Consider the following 20,676-nt stretch of genomic DNA (forward strand, 5'->3'; position numbering starts at 1 on the left):
CAGGAACACCACACAATGTTAAATAAAGTGAAGATCATTCACTAAGCATTATGCTTCAGGATTAAATTATCTCATTTAATCCTTACAAACTTCTTTTATTTGCCCTATTTTATAGACCAAGAAACCAAGATACAGAAAGGTTAAGTGACTTGCCTTGGGTCACACATCTGGAATGTGAACCCAGGCAGTCTGACTCCAGAAGCCTGGTCCTTGGTCACCATGCCACACTGCTGCCAGTGTGGCCTCCTCACAGATACATGAAGTTATGATAATCATTAATTTTGACTTGCCAAAGGAAACTAAATCCCTTCCAAAATTCATCCTGGCCAACACTGTGTGTGGGCATTTCCTTAATTATACAAACTGAGTGCCTACTGTGTGCCAGGCACTGTGCCAGGGCCTGGAAGTGAGTTGCTGCTGCGCTCAGTAAGTTCAGAGCCTGGAGTTGGGGCCAATTGATGATTACAAATTCAAAGTACGAGGTACAAGGACAGGAACTGGGTGAGCGAGAAGCACTGAGGAGGGCACCCATCCTGGAGGGTTAGAGAAGAGAGGGGGAGAGAAGGCGGCGAGAGAAATGGACTACCAGGAGCTCCTCAGTTGCTAAATTATCAAGTGTGAGGTGGGAGATAAAGCAAGACAGTCTTATGCCATACTAAGGATCTCGGCCTCTGTAATAAGCAGTGGGGAAGAATCAAGGGAATTAATCAACATATCAGATGTGTGCTTTACAACAGCCCACTCTGGCAGCTGTGAGGCTAGATGTGAAGAAGGCTCCATGAAAGATGGAGAGCCCAGTTAGGAGAAGCCCTCGCCCAGGAGGAGAGAGAGGCCCAGACTTCAGATTCTCTCTTCTCTGCCCATCTGACTGAAAAATGGCACCTTACATACTTTGGCCTCTCCTCAGCAGCCCTCCCTACCTTTCCTGTATTCCATGTTGGCAGGAAGGAAAGAACTGAGGCCAAAGGCAAGCAGTGCAGGTTAAAGCCTGACTTTGATCAGGGATTAGGGGCTTCTGAGGAGTAGGAGTGACCACACTTAATGACGGTTCTTAGATAAGGGATCCTTAGGTAAAGATATAGTCATGGACAAGTAAATAAGGAGAGAAAATAGGGTGGAATATTTTTAAAATATATCAATGGTTTTGTATTTAAGGAATTGCTGGTGCAAACAGCGAACAGCCTAAATCAGCCTTCGCAAAGGCGTTGGGAGGACTCACCTGAATTTCGGGGCCTTCTGTGAGCAAGCAACTTGTTCTCTGCTCTTCAAATATGGCTCTAACAAGGTGCCCAAGACTATAAAGCTAGGGAACAGCACCCAGCTGACGTGATCATACAGTAGTAGTCAACAGTCTTTCCTAAAGGCACGACTATTCTACGGAGCCCCACAAGCCGTTCCAAATCACTGGACCCGCACACACTAAGAAACAAGAATTTAGTTTTCATAAACCGAGTGAAGAAAAACAGTCTTTTAAAATAGAAGTTATGAGCTGAAATAAAATGAATTTCAAGCTGCAGCTGGAACAAGGAGAAAACTAAGTTGTGATTTCTCAACAGTACCAGCCAGTCTTTTCTGGGAATACATAAGATTAGGAGCATTTATTCTAACGTCAAGACCATATACGATTAGAGCAGTAATACACTGTATTTTTTATTCTAATCAGAGTGGGACATCTACGAGCTCAAAAGTTCAGGGATTGTCACACACAGCCCTACGAGGAAACGGTAAACAAAAATTCCCACACCTAATGGATTTCCACTTAGTCACCTGAAACGATGCCAAGAAACTGGCAGCTTTCTTAGGACCCCTTTCCTAGTAAGAAGTGAATTACGTTGCTCAAATCATTTGCTTCAGTTAATCATTTAAAATCGATCAAACAGGTATTTTGAGTGGTTGGTAGGTGCAGGTTCCAGCAAACAATCAGAAACATTTGTTCTAACTCGTAAACATTTGTCAAAGTCAAGTCTACAAATCCATCAGTGATCATGTCAGAGGGTTCCAATCATGACCAATTATCCTAAGCATTCTAATGCAGGTTTAGGCTGGATAAAGAAAACTGCAGTAAAAGCACTGGGTTTCAATTCCTCCCATATACACTGCTAACGATTAATCCAACAGTTTCAAAATTCTCCCTGAAGAGGCCTCACTGGAGCAACTTGGAGAGTCCGCATGCTTTGAACCAAGCACCTCAGCCACACTGGGATCGGCCCGCCCGCCCGCCTGCCCGCCCTCTCTCCCAGACAGGCCCGCACCATCTTTCTAGTCAGCTCCTCATCATCCATTAACGTTAACCCAAATTCTTCTCATATTTTTTCGAGTTTGAACTCAAGTCTATCCTTTCTCATTCCTGTCATGCTGTCTAAAGAGCATTTCACATTCACTTTCTCCACTTCTTTTAAAAATGACAAATGGTTAACTGTTAACAGTTACCATCCAGATTCCAACGGACTTTCACTTGATAAATAACACAGTTCTTTTGTCTTTTTTTTTTACAACCATGAATTTGATTAAAAAAATAAAAGACCTGAAAGTTACAGGCTACGCTTTCTTTAAAGTCATTCTAATTATTCTGTTTGTTCCTCTTCCTTCATTCCCCGTCTCCTCTGCTGTTGCTGAAAGAGCATGCGCACAGATGAATGAACACATGACCCTGTGTTGTGCGCGTATTAGTCTGAAAGGGCTGTGTGGCTGCGGAGTCCTAGAGAATAGAAGTTGGGGCAGATTACCTTTGTCCAGGGCAGGATTTCTCAACCTCGACGACTGACAAACATTTGGGCTGGACAATCGTTTGGTGCTCCTGTGCATCACAGGACGTTTGGCAGCATCCCTGTCCCGTACCCACTAGATGTCAGTAGCACCCCCTCACCCCCATCCCGCAGCATGGCAACCATACATGTCTCCAGGCATTGCCAAATGTCTCTGGGGAGTGGCAGGTGGGGGGGTAAATCACCCCCAGTTGAGAACCACTGGTTGAGGGGTTTACGATTTATAAAATGCTTTCGCATCCACAGATTATTATCTTACCCTGGGCCTCATCAAAACCATGTAGGGATTAGTGTCCCAAGTTTACAGACAAGGAAACTGAGGCTCAGAGAGGCCAATGACCGTCCCAAGCTCACTCGGCTCTAGGCCCGCTCTTCTCTTCACCGTCCCACGCTGCTGCTCCAGCTGAAGAAGGTTAACAGCGCAGGCCCTCAGCTCCCTGACCCTTACAGCAAGACGCTGCGCTAAGGCGGTTTTCCCAATTCCCTTCCTTCTTCCCTTTCTTTCTTTCGAAGCAGAAAGCCTTTCTTGCAGGGAAATCTGTGGAAGCCCAGTACCTTCAATAGATGAAAACTAAGCTTCTATTTCAGGAGTCCAAGTAGCATCTAGGCCCTACCTCCTGAACCCCAACTTGTCTCAGAGGGGCCCCAAAAACTCTAGGGCACTACAGAACACATTTTGAAAAGTGGTGATAAATGAACTCCCCTGGTGGTTATAACACAAAACTTATACAATTCTAAATGGCCATCTCTTAGTGAGGGATGTCTCTAGCTGAAATAGGAACCAGCCACATTCAGTAGAGATAGTGTCTTAAACCAAGCTCCAAACTAAGTTACAGGTCAGTTGTAGAGGAATGGAGCGGGGGGCGGGGTGTGCCAAGTGTGTGGGACCCCAATGGGTGGGTAGCTCCAGGAGGAGAGGAGTTATAAGCTGGGATCAGAAGACTAGGAAAGCAGCAGCCCCAGGGACAAATCTGTCCAATATACAGAACAGAAGAAACAGGCTCCAAGCAAATCACCCCATATGAACGGATCCTAGGAAACACATCTCAACCTCCCCAGGCATCAATTTTCTAATCTGTGAAATGAGAAGGTTGAAATAAATTAGTGGTTATCAGCCCTTTCTTTTTTTTCCCAAAAGCAATGAAACTATTTTTCCAAATAAAATCTTACACAGAAAATAGATAAATAAAACAGATCAAAGTGGAGCTGCTCTGTTAGGGCAGGGGGAGGGGAGACGGCCGGAGGCCTGACCAGAAATCTACTTGCTCAGCCTCCCCCAGTTTTCCCCTCCGTACCTACCCCAACCCAGTGGCTACCCTAGGGTACTCTGGAAGACATTTAAAAACCACTGGACCAAACGAATTCCCAAGGTTCCTTCCAGCTCTAATCTAGCCTTCTGTAAGACGACAAATTCATGGAGGTTACTCAACTGGAGTCATCCAAGGAAAGCAACAGTGGGACACCATCACGAGCAAATCCCATCAACCTGTCAACCAGTGAGAAACTTCAATAATAGATACCAATGTAATTTCCAAGTTGGAGAAAAGCTTAGAGGTTTTCACTTTAAACTACTAACCTGCTTAATGACAAAACTAGACTTAACATATTTATTTAAAGATTATTCACAATCCTCAACTATAGAAACCCACTAAATTCAGTAAATAATTTTTTGAACAGAAACTGTTCTCATTTATTTGCTTACATTAAAAAAACAGCAAACTTAATGATCCTCGCCACCAAGTATCTTTATCATTCCCAAGAGAGAATTTGGATTAAGCTTATTGTTTTTCTTTCCACTTATATAAATGGGACACATATAACACACGATGTTCTAGGACTTGCTATTTTCACTTTATAATTATCAAGGACACCTTTCTGTGACAATACATGTCTTTTGAAAACTTTATTGAAATATAACACACATACAGAAGGTTGCACAATCAAGTGTACCACTCGATGAATTTCACAGACTAAACACACCCATGTGACCAGCAACAGAGCAGGAAAGAGCCCCAAAAGCCCACCTTGTGCTCCCTTAGTCAAAACTCTCCATCCAAAGATAACCATATTCTGACTTCTAACAGCAGAGAGTAGTTTTGTCTGGTCTTGAACTTATATAAACAGAATCACACAGTTAAATATTTTGGCCCAACACTGTTGTACAGTATTCCGTTACAGCAATATACCACAATTTACTTACCCATTCTGCTGATGGGCATTTGGGCAGTTTCCAGTTGGTGCTATTAGGAATAGTGTTCTACGAACATTCTGGTACAAGTCATCTGGTGAACACATGTGCTCACGTCTGCTGGCTGTATACCTAGGCACGGAACTGCTGCATCACAGGGTCACATATGTTAGCTTCAGCAGATAGCGCCAGTTTCCCAAAGTGGTTCATACTCCCACGAGCTGAGTCTAAGGGCTCTGATTGCTTATATCCTCACCAACACTGGATATTTTTCATCTTTTTGGCCTTAACTTTTTGAGGTACAATTTACATAGAATAAACTGTACCCATTTCAAGTGTACAATTCAATGAGTCTGATAGACGTATATACCTGTGAAACCACTACTACAATCAAGAAACAGACAGTGCTATCACTCCTAAAAGTTTCCCTGGATCCTTTTGCAGTCCATCTTTCCCCTGATCCTTTGCCCCAGGCAACCACTTATCTACTTTGCCATTATACATTGGTTTGCATTTTCTAGAATTTTACATATAAATGGAATCATACAGTATATACGCTTTTGTTTCTAGCTTCTTTCACTCAACATAACGATTTTGAAATGTATGTACGTATCAGTAGTTTGTTCCTTTTTATTATTAAATATTTCACACTATGGATAGTCCATATTTTGTTTATCTGTTCACCTGTTGATGGACATCTGGGTTCTTTCCAGTTTGGGTACACTATGAATAAAGTTGCTATGAACAATCATATACAAGACTTTGTGTGAACATATGTTTTCACTCCTCTCAGGTAAACACCTAGGAGTAGAATGACTAAATAGTATGCTTAAATTTATAAGAAACTACCAAACAGTGAAAAGTGGTTGTACCATTACACATTCCCATGGACGGTGCACAAGGCTTCCAGTGGCCCCACATCCTAGTCCACCCTTAGTGTTGTCAGTCTTTCTGACTATTTTAATGGGTCTGTGGCGGTATCTCATGATGATTTCAGTGTGCATTTCCCTAATGACCATTGACATTGAACATTTTTTCATGTGCTTATTTGCCATTAGTATAACTTCTTTTGTGAAGAATCTTTTCAAACATTGTCCTAAATGGGTTGTTTGTCTTCTTAGGATTAAATTTGAGTTCTTTATTTATTCTGGAAGCAAGTACATATATTGCAAACACTGTCTCCCATTCTGTGGCTTGCCTTTTTGCTCTCTTAATGGTGTCTTTCAAAAAGCAAAAGTTTTAAATCTTGATCAAATCCAGTGTGTCGATTTTTTTCTTTGTGATTTTTGCTTTCTGTAACCTAAGAAATCTTTTCTGAACTCAAGGTCACAAAGATGTTTTCTTCTAGAAGTTTTATATAGTTTTAGCTTCTACATTTAAGTGTGTGATCCTTTCGAGGTATTTTTTATGCATGATGATGAGGTTCACTTTTTCGCTATATGGATACCCAGTTATTCTGGCACAATTTGGTGGGAAGATTTCCTTTTAAACCGGCATGGCGGGGCCAGCCCAGTGGCACAGGCGTTAAGTTTGCACGTTCCGCTTCGGCAGCCCGGGGATCGCCCGTTAGGATCCCGGGTGCGGATATGGCACTGCTCGGCAAGCCATGCTGTGGTGGGCGTCCCACATATAAAGTAGAGGAAGATGGGCACGGATGTTAGCTCAGGGCCAGTCTTTCTCAGCAAAAAGAGGAGGATTGGCAGCAGATGTTAGCTCAAGGCTAATCTTCCTCAAAAAAAAAAAAACACCATGGCATCTGTCAAAAGTGAACTGACCATATATGTATGGGTCTCCTTCTAGTCACTAGCCAATTCCACTGATCTGTACGTATAGCCCTTCTCCAAGAACACACTGTCTTGTTTACTGCAGCTTTGCAGTAAGTCTTGAAATCAGGCAATGTTAGTCCTCCAACTTTGTTTTTCTTCTTAAAGATTGCTTTGGCTATTTTGGATCGTTTACATTTTCAGATAGATTTTACAATCACCTTCTTGATTTCTATAAATATTTTTGAGCACTATTTTTCTTGCTGGAAAAATAGAGATAATATAAACTTCCTCACTGGGTTGCTGGGAGAGTAAAAAAGGGATAATATGGTAGAGCACCAAACACGGTGGCACACCAACAGGCATTCAGTTAATATTAGCTTCCTCTCTCTTCCCCTCTCTTGGCCTTTAAATAAACAGGATCCGATCTAGCAATGCCCTAACATTTCACTGGCCGGTCAACGGCCGTAGTAAAAATATTACCACACCAAACGACTTTTATAAGTAAATATTTGTATTTTTACTTGGATTCAATACTGAAATGCACTTGCCAGAGAAAGCAATTCAGCATATTTACTAATAAACTGTTTCAGGCCACATTTTAGGAAAGCATAAAACCACAGCCAGAACAAAAATTTAAATATGTTTTCAAGTTCCATATAGCACCTAATTACAATATTCTATAATACTAACAGAAAATTCTCCTCTAGCAAGATCACAATGTTCCATTATTCATTTTGCTGCCACAAATGGAAAAAGTATTTTTGCTCCCAAACATTGTTTAGAAATACATATAACAAACACAATATGGCTACTAATTCAACAATTAACATGTACTAATTTGAAACCCAAACCTGTAAACAACCAAAAACCTTTGAAGTATTTTAGTTTAGCCTAACTGGTATCACTCCATGAAATGCAGAGCTATCAGTTTGTAAACACAGGCTACCAAAAGGCCATTTTTGGTGAGCCACCAATACTTTGTGGTAACCCACATTTATCAGATGAACGGATACTTAAATAAAAACAATAATTTGCTTTCTTTTTCCATGACTTTATTCAATGGCCTCTTCCAGTATAATATTTTTTTAACATTAAAATGGCCTTAAGCAATCAATTTAACTAGATTGATTATCGAATGAATACACAAAATCTGCTGGTTAATTCTAAGGCAGTTCAACTGCTAAGTCATTTACTGTCCTACTTTCTTAACAAGGAAGGAAAAGGAAGCCAAATCCTTTCTTTTCATAAAGATGAACGCATGGCAAAGCACTAACTTTCATCTCTTTTGACTGAGCTGCATATGACCAATGACATCTCAAGACACACTAGAAATTAATAAACGGCGAAAGGTTACTTGGGCTCCCCTCCTGCTTCTCTTATTTGCCAATGACAACACCATTCTCCATTTACACAGACTTGGCATCACCCCTGACTCCTCCAGCTCATGAGCCTGCATTTCAAGTTCTGTAAATATTACTACTGTACCACCACCATTACATCTGTCTCCATACCGCTCCTTCTGCCTTCATCTTAGCTCTGGTTTCCTCTAATCTGATCATTTCAACTTTGGCATCATTTTGCAATAATATACTAACCGACCTTCCTGCCTTTATTCTGGCCCTTTCCAATTCATTCTCCTCATGCTACCTTGATGATCTTTCTGAAATCAGAAATTCAACCATGTCACTCTTCAATTTAACATTCAATGGTTTTTCTCGAATGCTACACATAGAGTTGCCACACAAGCCAGTAATTCTATTCCTAGGTACATACCCAAGAGAAATGAAAAAATGTGTCCACATAAAAACTTGTACACTTGATCATACCAGGATTATTCATAATAGCCAACAAGTATAAACAACCTAAATGCCCATCAACTGATAAATGGATAAACAAAATGTGGTATATCCATACCATAAAATATAATTTGTTTACAGATGTCAGTGCCACCCAAAGAAATATACAGATTCAATGCAATCTCTATCAAAATCCCAATGATGTTTTTTGTAGAAACAGAAAAACCCATCCTAAAATTCACACGGAATCTCAAGGGACTCCAAATAGCCAAAACAATCTTGAAAAACAAGAACAAAACTGGAGGACTCCCACTTCCTGATATCCAAACCTACTACAATCCTACAATAATCAAACAGTGTGCTATTGGCATAAAAAACAGATATACAAATGGAATAGACTAGAAAGCACAGAAACAAAGCCTCGTATGTATGGTCAAATGATTTTTGACAAGGGTGCTAAGACCACCCAATGGGGAAAGGACAGTCTTTTCAACAAACGGTGCTGGGAAAACTGGATATCCACATGCATGATGTTGGACTCTTCCTTACCTGAGACCATATACAAAAATTAGCTCAATATAGATCAAAGATGTAAATGTAAGACCTAACACGATAAAACTCTTAGAGAAAACATAGGACAAAGGCTTCATGACACTGGATTTGGCAGTGATTTCCTGGCTATGACATTGTGAAATAATAGAAAAAACATACATTGGTCTCTGTTCCCAGATCCCAGATAGAGCTCCTAAATCCCTTGGAATTTCCTGGGTGATAGTGTTTTTTGGTTCTAATGAGGCCATTCTTCCTGGGCTCCTGGATAGCTTCCAGATGGGGGCTGATCACCAGGAAGACCAAGCCATGATTGGAAGCTGGGAATTTTCAGCCCCACTCCCATCCTCCAAGAAGGGGAGAGAGGGGGCTGGCCCCGTGGCCGAGTGGTTAAGTTCGCGCGCTCCGCTGCAAGCGGCCCAGTGTTTCGTTGGTTCGAATCCTGGACGCGGACATGGCACTGCTCATCAAACCACGCTGAGGCAGCGTCCCACATGCCACAACTAGAAGGACCCACAACGAAGAATATACAACTATGTACTGGGGGGCTTTGGGGAGAAAAAGGAAAAAATAAAATCTTTAAAAAAAAAAAAAAAAAGAAGGGGAGAGAGGCTGGACATTGAGTTAATGATTGATCATGCCTTCATGATGAAGCCTCCATAAAAATCCCAAAAGTACAGGATTCTGAGAGCTTCCAGGTTGCTGAACACATTTACGTACCAAGAGGGTGGTACAGCCTCAACCCCACAGAGACAGAAGTTCCTGCACTCAGGACCCTTCAGAACTTTGCCCTATGTATCTCTTCACCTGGCTGTTCATTAATATTCTTTAATATCCTTTGTAATAAACAGGTAATCTAGAAAGTACTGTTTTCCTGAGTTCTGTGAGGCATTCTAACAAATCATGGAACGCTAGGAGGGGGTCGTGGGAACCGCTGACCCACAGCCAGTCAGTCAAAAGCACAGGTAACAATCTGGACTGTGATTGGCATCTGAAGTGGGAGCAGTCTTACAGAACTGAGCCCTTAATCTGCGGGGCTGCGCTAACTCCAGTTAGAGTCAGAATCGAGTTGAATGATAGGACACCTGGTTGGTGTCAGAGAATTCCTTGGTGTGCAAAACCCACACATCTGATATCAGAAGTATTGTGAGTGTAAGAGTAAGGGAGAAACAGGGAGTTTTCTCCTGCTCAGACACCAAAGGCGCAGGCAACAAAAGAAAAAGCAGACAAATTGGACTTCATAAAAATTTTGTGCATCGAAAGACATTCTCAACAAAGTAAAAAAGGCAACCCACAGAATGGGAAAAAAATATTTGCAAATCATATTATCTGCTAAGGGATTACCACCCAGAATATACATAGAGCCTAAAATGCAACGACAACAAAGAACTCAATTCAAAACTGGGCAAAGGACTTGAACAGACATTTCTCCAAAGAAGATATACAAATGGCCAACACGCACAAGTAAAGATGCTCAACATCACTAATATTACAGAACTGCAAATCAAAACTACAGTGAGATTCTACTTCACACACATTAGGATGGCTACTATTTAAAAAAAACAAAAAGAAGCATCGGCAAGGATGAAAAGAAACTGGGACCCTTGCGCACTGTTGCTAGGAACATAAATGTAAAATGGTCCAGCCACTGTGGAAAACAGTATGGTAGTTCCTCAAAAAATTATAAATAGAACTACCACATGATCCAGCAATTCCACCTCTGGGTATAGACCCAAAAGAATTGAAAGCAGGGTCTCAAAAAAGAGATATTTGTACACCCACGGCAATAGCAGCAATATTCACAACAGCTAAAATATGGGAGCGGTCGAAGCATCCATCCATGGGTGAATGGGTAAGCAAAATGTGACACACACACATACACGCACAGTGGAATATTATTTAGCCTTAAAAAAGGAAAGAAATTCTAACATATGCTACAACATAGATGAACCTTGAGGGCATTATGCTAGGTGGAAAGAAGCCAGTCACAAGAAGGCAAACACACTACGATTCTTCTTATGCTTAGAATGGTCAAAGTCACAGGGACAGAAAGCAGAATGAATGGTGATGCCAGGGACTGGGGGGAGGGGAGATGGGGCATTACTGTTAAATTGGTATAGAGTTTCAGTTTTACCAGATGAAAAGAGTTATGGAGATGGATGGTGGTGATGACTGCGTAACATTATGAATGTATTTAATACCACTGAACTGTACACTTAAAAACGGTTACAATGGAAAATTTTGTGTGTATTTTATCACAATAAAAAAAAACGGGCAAAACGCCCCACAAGGCTATGAGGATTAAATGAGATAACGCATGTAAACTATAACACACTTAACACAGTGTCTGGCACATGTTAAGTGCTCAATAAACGGTAGCCAATATTACGATTCCCCAAAGGACCCAAAGTCTCTCCCTGCTCTGGGACACTGCCTGAACAGTTTCCAAGGCCTCGGATGCAGTCCTCTACTGGGTCCTATTCTCCAGGATCGAACTTTCACAGTCTCAAGGAGGTAAGCCCCTCAAGGATAGGGCCAGTGTCTATTCATCTGTGCATACACACACCCCTACTTTCCACAACACCTGGTATTAAATTGTTTGGGGAGGTACACTTTTTTTTTTTTTTTGAGGAAGATTAGCCCTGAGCTAACTGCTGCCAATCCTCCTCTTTTTGCTGAGGAACACTGGCCCTGAGCTAACATCCGTGCCCATCTTCCTCTACTTTATATGTGGGACGCCTACCACAGCATGGTTTGCCAAGCAGTGCCATGTCCGCACGCGGGATCCGAACTGGTGAACCCTGGGCCACGGAAGCGGAACGCGAGAACTTAACTGCTGCACCACAGGGCCGGCCCCATAGGGAGGTACACATTAACAATTACGTATATAAACTGGAATATTGATCATCAGGTTTCCATACCACGTACAATAGCCAAGATCAGAGCAAATGTGTTAATTCTTTTAACTTATGATTGCTATCCTTCATCTACCCGCCTGCAGCTAACGTTTATCAAGTACAGGCAACGTCGTAACTGCTCTACAGAGATTCTCTCATTTACCCTTACTTGGAACAACCCTCTGAGGCAGGGACTATCACTTTAACGTTGAGGAAACGGAAGCACAGAGAGGTACTTACTGGCACATTTATTTCTAACGGAAAACTTGGGGAAGAGCAAAGCAAAGGCATGTGAACGCTCCCAGAGTCCAGTGAATGGAATACATCCTAGGGGCTGCTTCGAAACATCCATGGCTTGTGTTTTTCCTTTTTACTAAGAAAATGAAAAACACTGTTGTGCTTGCCACACCTGGCTTGAAAGTATCACAGCCTTGGGCAACCCCTCCCCCAACCATGCCATCTCCTTCCCCTCTTTCAGAGTTCCTGGCCAAGGCATGGATTAGTAAAACCAGATATTACTTACTCTGGTCTCACAGTGGGAGTGAAATGAGGGGCCAAGAGACACAGCCAATTTTAAGTTTTTCGAGTCATAGTAGGGCTTCCCGGGACCTCCACATGAACCCAGAAAGTAGTGGAATCAGTTTCCTCAAAGCCTCCTCCGGCAAATCTGCAACTCAGGCCCTGGTGGCTGTCATACAGACATCAGCTTCATCATCAGGTCACAGCCTGCCAGCACAGGGCTTCAGCATTCAAAAGTGAGCTGTAACAGGACACCGAAGGCAATGACAGCGCCTCCACGATCACATATGCAGGGCTTAGAAGTTCCAAATCGCAGGGAAGCACCTCCACAAGCCTCACAACTGATTTTCTCATCTCCTAGAACCTTATCTTCCCTGGGAAACAGAAAACAGATATAACCTCCCATCCAGAGTGACGAGCCTGAGTTGAGGGCATCAGCTCTGTGGAGACCAGAACTATCAGTTCTCCTGTGTTGACAAGATCCTATGCCTTCTACTCTCATTAACAAGAATGTGTGACTTATTCACACTCACCGGTACACACAAGACAAACTACTCAGTACAGCACTGCCCTTGAACTGAGCGGAGAAAGAAAATCAGAGCATTCAATAAATCTGATAAAACTTAAAAGTAAATCCACAAAATTAGCAAAAACTATTAATGACGCATTCACATAAACCTAACGGAACATGCCATTCATAAAATGTAATACTCTTCGCTCCTTTTTAATTTCCTGCAATAAGACTTTGGCTCTACCACCAAAACCAACATCCCCTCTACTTCTTTAAATACAAAAGTGCTCTCTAGTCTGTTTCTTGGTTGACTACTCCCAAACATTTCTAATACTGATTTTTTTTTCAAGATTTTATTTTTCCTTTTTCTCCCAAAGCCAAAGTACATAGCTGCGTATTTTTAGTTGTGGGTCCTTCTAGTTGTGGCACGTGGGACATCGCCTCAGCATGGCCTGATGAGCGGTGCCATGTCCACGCCCAGGATTCGAACTAGCGAAACCCTGGACCGCCAAAGCAGAGCGCACAAACTTAACCACTCGGCCACGGGGCCAGCCCCTCTAATACTATTTTATTATGAAGGTCTACTGACAGTCATTTACATCCCCAGATGAAATAAAAAGTTGGTGCAAGTCCAAAGAGTACAAGGACACTTGATCAAACATGTGAACTGGCAGAAATTCACATAAAATCTACCTTACTTGGACTTTTTAATTTAAATTCTAATTCATTCAGTTAATACATGCTGAGCAGAAAATATGGGCAGAGAACATAGTCTACAAATTTCTCAGCAATACATGTCATTTGTTTGACAATAATTACCGTACGCCTTGTCTATGCCTGGAGTTGGGAGCTCAACAGTGAACAAAAGGGTCTCTAGTTCTCAGGAAGTTTCCATTCGAGGGGGAGCAGGAATCAAGGAGGAAACAAATTGCAAATTTCAGATGGTGATCTGTGCCACCAAGAAAAATGACTGATGTGACACAGAATAAGTAGGACACCTAGGAACTTCTTAAATGCTAACAAGCTTGCTTTCTTTTAGAGATACATTAATCTGAAACTTTATGGACGAATTAGCAATGCACATGGGTGGCAGCGGCAGGAATAAGAATAGAGGCCAAAGAGAAGGGTGAAAATGTGGGAAGGAACAAGAGCTGAGAGAAGAGAGAAACAGATGCGTAATGAACAATGACCCGTTGTGCCTATTACAGGGACAGTGTTTTGTTTTCTTTTCTTGATCCATGGGCTCAATTTATCAGGTCAAATCGTATTAGAAACCATTTATCCTACCCTACTCCTACCAGACACCAAATAAATAAATACAGTCATGTGCCGCATAACAACATTTCAGTCAACGACGGACCACATATACGATTATAAGATTATAAATGGAGCTGGAAAATTCCTATCACCTAGTGACGTCGTAGCTGTCCTAATGTCATAGTGCATTACTCATGTGTTTGCGGTGATGCTGGTATAAAAAAATATCTGCTGCACTGTCAGTCATATAAAAGGATAGCTCACCCAGAGCAATTTCCAGGCCTGCGAGCTCCATTCACGGTAAGTGCCCCAAACAGGTGTACCATTTTTTATCTGTTATACCTTATTTTTACCGTACTTTTTCTGTTTAGCCGTGTTTACATACAGAAACACTTACCATTGTGTTACAATTGCCTACAGTATTCAGTACAGTAACATGCTGTACAGGTTTGTAGCCTAGGAGTAACAGGCTATACCATACAGCCCAGGTGTGCAGTAGGCTATACCATCGAGGTTTGCGTAAGTACGTTCTGATGTTCACACAACAACGAAATCACTTAATGACACATTTCTCAAAACATATCCCCATTGCTAAGTGACACATGGCTGTAGATTTTTTAAAGCCTAATTATTATTCGGGGAAATAGAACTGCTTTTCTTATGATAGCAAAAGGAGGGGGAGGGGTAATTATAAATAAATGCATCTTTTCCTACAGGACCAAATCATATGAAAACTTTCTATTAAGACACTACCGGGGCCCGCCTGGCGGCGCAGCGGTTAAGTTCGCACATTCGCTTTTCGGCAGCCCGGGGTTCGCCGGTTCGGATCCCAGGTGCCGACATGGCACCGCTTGGCAAAAGCCATGCTGTGGCAGGCGTCCCACGTATAAAGTGGAGGAAGGTGGGCACGGATGTTAGCTCAGGGCCAGTGTTCCTCAGCAAAAAGAAGAGGATTGGCAGTAGTTAGCTCAGGGCTAATCCTCCTCAAAAAAAAAAGAAAAAATTTTAAAAAAAAAGACACTCCTGAAGTCTCAGAGTAAGAGATCCCTGAAGAACACTTTTTTAAAGAAACATTGCCTAAAGCACAAGCTTGCAAGAGCCATTTAAGTCAGCTGTACCACGTCTAGGCCAAATATGAGCAATTAAAATTAATCATTTGTCAGCAAACCAATGGGAAAAGAACAAAACATTTTAGCCAAACAAACAGAGAAGCGCTCACAAAGGGAGCTGCCCACTGACCTTGGCTTCCCTTCCGTCTATCGAGAAAGGATGAAATTAGGAATATGCAGATGCAAGCCTGCAGTGGCCCTTTCTTCCTGGCCTACATCTTCCACAAAACCTCTAGCTTATGGCAGGCTGTCATTCCCTGAGTCTCCATTTCCATTTTGAAGTAGGAGAAAAGCAAGTAGCAAAGAGGTTTCAAGAGTTCCGTAACCTCACTGCCTATAGGAACAGGAACTAACACACTCCTTATAGAAGAGCGTTCATCCTCATAGACTCTACGACCGCTAAGACTAAAGTTTCCCCAAATTACACTTCCATGCTTCATCTCTCTCATGCCCTGTCTCCAGGTCCATTACTAAAGGGACAAGCCCCTCAAAATGTGAACTCACCTGCTCCCTCAAAATTAAAAACCTCTTTTCAACTTCTCCATTATAATTCTCAAACAAATTCAACTATTTAAGCAGAAAAACAACCAAAATCATGACCTTTTTTCTCAGTATAGTCTGTCTTCTGCCACCTCACGCAGTCAGTTACTAAGTCTTATACTCTGTGTTATTTATTATCAGTGAGGTGCCCACGCACCCCTCCTGTTTTACTGCCATATTCTGATCAGTGACATTACCACTTACCCAAGGTCTAACCTCGGAGTCATCTTTATAATGAAGATGAGGCAAAGTCAACCAGTTGGAGAGAAAATAGCATTTATTGAGTTCTTACTATGTACTTGGGACCGTGCCGGCCTAGCAAGTGGGTAATAGTCTTTCCATTTGATAAATGGGAGAAAAAACCTGAAGTTTCTCAGATATACCCACTCCTTTCCAGTCTAAGAGTTCAGACTTTTATCACTTCACATTCACAGTACTGTCAGTCTCCTCTACTCCAAATCTGTCCTGTATAAAACACTGGCAGAACAATCATAGCGAAATTCCATTTATATCACATCAATTGCCTATTGAGGGCAGAGAAATGCCTTCTGCTTCTCTATCTGCCCACTGACCGGCCCAGAGCTCAGTAAGTGTTTCTTAAAACCATCCCATGATTCCCCACCCAGCCTAGGGAAGCAGAAAAGTAAGAGATTTTTAAGACAAAGATGTTGAATATGCAGAATGCATGTGAAAAAGCCAAAGGCAAACTCAAAAGCCCTCAAGATAATGTGGCATCTCACTAAGACATTTCACAATTCTGCGTCCACCCAAACCAGCCTGCTTTCCTTTAGGGAGCAGGGGCGCTGGAATTAGAATGCCTGGGTGCCAACCCCAGCTCCTCCACCGTGAGCCACTTTACCTCTCCACGCTTTAATTTCCTCCTCTGTAAAAGTTCAGCGCGGCCTCTGCTCAAATCCTCCCACCCTCTCTGAGTATCCAAGTCCAAGTCGCTCTCCAAGGTCAGCTGAAGGCCCGTTTCCCTTGCAAACTCTTACTGGATGACCTCAGCCCCTCACTCTACTTACCTCACTTACAATAGCTCTATAGCTAGGAGTCTCAATCCCTCATTTTAACCTTTATCTTTAATCATACGTCACTGTACCTCATTTAATATTCCACTTGTCTATGTGCCCCCACCAACGTCCCACTCATGAATGACACTGACACTACTCACCGCCTCAGGTGATCATCAGTGGCACAATATCAACGATTATTACAACCACAATTTACTGAAGACATAATAAGTGCCAGGCACTGTCCTAAATGTCTTAAGTATTTTGCCATCCTTTAATCTTAATCCTTTTAGGTAAATCTTCCTCTTTATCCCCTTTTCATGGTTAAGGAAGAGACCTCACCCAAAGCTGCAAAACTAGTGAGGATGGGGGTGAAGTGAGAGAGGGTGATTGCAAACTCAGCTCTTCCTAGCTCCAAAACCCACTCTTAACCGCTACAACACATTGTTTAGTAATTACTTTGGTCATTTCATATCCAGGCGTTAAATCTTCTCTCCTAAACATAAGCTGTTAACAATAACAAAAACTGTGTCTTTCTTTGGTCATTTCCAGAATAAGCCATTCCTAATAAGTGATCCATACTCAAGGCTTTACCCAATAACTCATTTAATCCTCACAACAACTCTGAGAAAGTAATAATTATTATTGCCAATTTACAAATGAGGCAACAGGCATGGAGAGATTAAATAACTAGCCCCACACCACACAGCTGGTAACTGGTAAATGGCGAAGTCAAGGGTGAAGCGGGAGCTGTGATCAAATACTTCATTTATTAATTCATTCTCCACAATTTTCATTAAGCATCCTTCCAGGGATAAGCCTGCTCTCATGGAACTTACAATCTTATTTCTCTTCCAATCTTTTCACTCAAGGGCAAAACCTTAAGACCTCTCAAACACTCGAAGATTTCCATACAAAAATATCCAATTTGTTTTAAAAAATTACTATCGAAGAAAGCCCATGGGACTCGAAGTAGGAAAACTTGGGTTAAATTCCCAACTTTGCCATTTATTAGCAACTTTGTCATTTATTAGACTTTGGGCAAATGCCTTCACCTGACTCTCAATTTCGTGGCCTGTATGAGACAGTGTATTAAGTTGGGCGCCCAGCACAGCGTCTGGCACTTAGTACACGCTGAATAAATGGGTTCCCTTCTCTCCCCACCTCTCCACTCCATGCAGTGACTTCATAATCCGTGTGGTCACTGAGCACATGGTTCAAAGGCTACGAGAAGTTACACTTAAGAACTGAAAAGTGACCAATCTCTTACCTTCCAGGGCAATTCTCTTTCCAGATCACCATCACTGTGTCTCCAGTTTCAGGCCCCAGACTACTCTGGACCCGATAAATCAGGTTACAACTCGGGAATGTCAGCAACTCAGGTTCGGGCCCAGCAGCGTCTATAAAATGCTGCGGGGGACCTTCTTTAGAAGGCACTTTTGTTTCAGCTGGGGAGCTATGTGGCCTCCTGCCCAGGCTCCACGCCCCGTGCGGGACCTGTGGCACCAGGCAGGAGAATTTTGGGGCCCCGGCACAAGGCAGTGCCCGGCAGACCGTTTTTCACGCCAAGAGCTCCGCAACTCTGCCACCTGCCAGCCCGCCGCCCATCCTCGGGGCTGCAACTCCACCCTAGCACCCCGGGAGGCTGCCAGGCTCCTCGGGCCCGCGTGCCCCGCCGCCCGGGTGACCTCCCGCCCGGGCTCGGGCAGCTCGCCCTGGCCTCAGGGCTGGAACAGGCCGGACGGCCTGACCTCTCGCGGGGCTCCCCTGCAGCCCTCCCGGCCAGCAGACCCTGGAGCTGGCTGCTCGGCTCCGGGGGAGCCTGCCAGCGGCGAGACGCCCCTTACCTATCTTCACCACCGCATCCGCCAAGCACCGGTCCCACTTCCTGCCGAGCTCTGAATCCGACATGTTCTCCACCCGCAACTCCAGCTTCCCTTACGGGCCAACCCCTCGCTCCGACGCCACGCAAGTCTCGCGAGAGTCGGCCGCAGTTCCCAGGTCCGGAAGGCCGGCGCTGGCGGGCCAGATATCGCGAGATGATCTGGCTGCTTCCGTCCTTTCCGGTTTTATTCAGTTGGTCGTCAAGGTGACGGGTTGCCTGGAGGCCCGAGGTGACCCTGACCTTGGAGCCGCGCCTACCCGAGGGTGGCGAGGCTGACAGGTTTCCTAGGCGGCACCCAGAGCCCTGTCGGGAAGGCCCTCCTGCCTCCGCACCTACTCCCACATTGGCCCTGGAAATTCCCAGGGCAAGTGAGGGCACAGCGCTTGATTATTCATTCATTTACTTCCCTTCGCTTTCTCTACTCTCTCATTCACTCATTTATTGCAGTGGAACTCCCGCCTGCACCGCTAACACAGAAGCTGCTCTGGCAAAGATGACCTGTTGCCAAACCAAACGGACGCTTTTTGGACCTCTCTACAGCACTGGACACAACATCCCTCCTCCCGGATCCTCCCTGTCTCCGTCTTCTCTTTATTCTTTCGGACTCCCGGGACACCAGTCTCTCTCCTAGTTGTCCTGACTCTTCTTAGGTGTGCTTCCAGGGCTGCTTTTTCTCTGCCAGCTGCTTAAACAGTGTTGGTTTGCAGGGTTCCATCAACCCTCTTTTCACTCTACGTACTCTGCGTGAGTACTTGCAACCCCTGCCTAATTCTATCACCAAAGCAAACGTCTACCTCAAGCTTCCTATTTATAATTCAGGCTCCTAGCTGGTGCCTTGGGTTTTAGTCTTTCTTCCCCATTTCCATCCTCCATTCTCCATCCTACCAACAAATACAAATTTGGCCATATTATTCCTCAGATCAGAAGCTGCCAATGACTCCTATTCTTCTATTGGATATATTCAAGCTTCAAGGAGCTCATTCTAGGAAGCCTACGCTAATAGAACTTAGAGCCGTAATCCATCTTTTTGAAACCGGGGGCCACTTGCTTTACACTCAGTTGTCTGTTTGCAAAAGTGATTAGATAATGCATTACTAAAACCCACTCTATAGTTAACATCTCTGACACCCGGGTCACCATGGTAACAGGTGCTTGAGTTTTTCAGGAACTGAGAGTTGACTCCTGGTGCAGTTCCGGCTGGTGAAGACCACTGACTCATCAACTGGGCCTTCGAGGATGACTGAGAGATAACCCTTTGGTGTCAAGGAGCTGAAAACTCCACCCTCAGATCATGGTAATGCCACAATTTTGTGAACAGGCGTCCTATGAAGAGCCATGAAGCTTGACTATGTTTGCGCAGATCATCAATTACCTCACTTCTTACTTCCAAGCATCTATTCCCACTTCAGACCACCCTGCCCCTTTATCCCACAAATATCCCTAATCTCCATTTTTTTAGGGGAGTCAGATTTGAGATTGGTTCTTCCATCTCCTCACTTGGCTGACTTGTGATTAAACCCTTTTTCTTTGCAAACTCATGGTCTCAGTGATTGGCATAATGATGTGGGGGGCAAAAGGAACCCAGTTTGTAACATTTTAATTGTCCTAGCAGCTTGCCTACCCCATCGAATTTGCTACACTGTATTGAAGCATCTCTTTCTAGATGTCTGTATCTGCCAGTAAAACCAGAAAGCTGGTTAAGGACTTGAGCTGCCCCTTTTTCATCTGCACACTCCCAATTCGGAGCACAGTGCCTTGGAGAGTAGGATCTTCTATGAAATATTAGCTGAACTGAATTGAATTCGTTCACCCATTTGTTTATTCATTCATTCTTGGCAACTTTAATAGCAGAACTGCTATACCAGTCCTTGCTAGGACACA

At 43.3% G+C, this 20,676-nt stretch overlaps 1 protein-coding gene across 1 annotated transcript in view; it reads right to left on the minus strand.

Moving 5' to 3' along the window:
* Positions 1 to 19,161, minus strand: part of MICOS10 (mitochondrial contact site and cristae organizing system subunit 10) — a 31,526-nt gene extending 12,365 nt beyond the window's left edge. The window contains exon 1 of the mRNA XM_014854756.3: positions 18,758 to 19,161. Coding sequence (XP_014710242.1) covers positions 18,758 to 18,821 — 64 coding nt within the window. The 5' untranslated portion in view covers positions 18,822 to 19,161. The remainder of the gene's footprint in view (positions 1 to 18,757) is intronic.
* Between the last annotated feature and the right edge of the window lie 1,515 nt (positions 19,162 to 20,676).

Source organism: Equus asinus, chromosome 5 (assembly GCF_041296235.1).
Source record: "Equus asinus isolate D_3611 breed Donkey chromosome 5, EquAss-T2T_v2, whole genome shotgun sequence".
Lineage (NCBI taxonomy): Eukaryota > Metazoa > Chordata > Mammalia > Perissodactyla > Equidae > Equus > Equus asinus.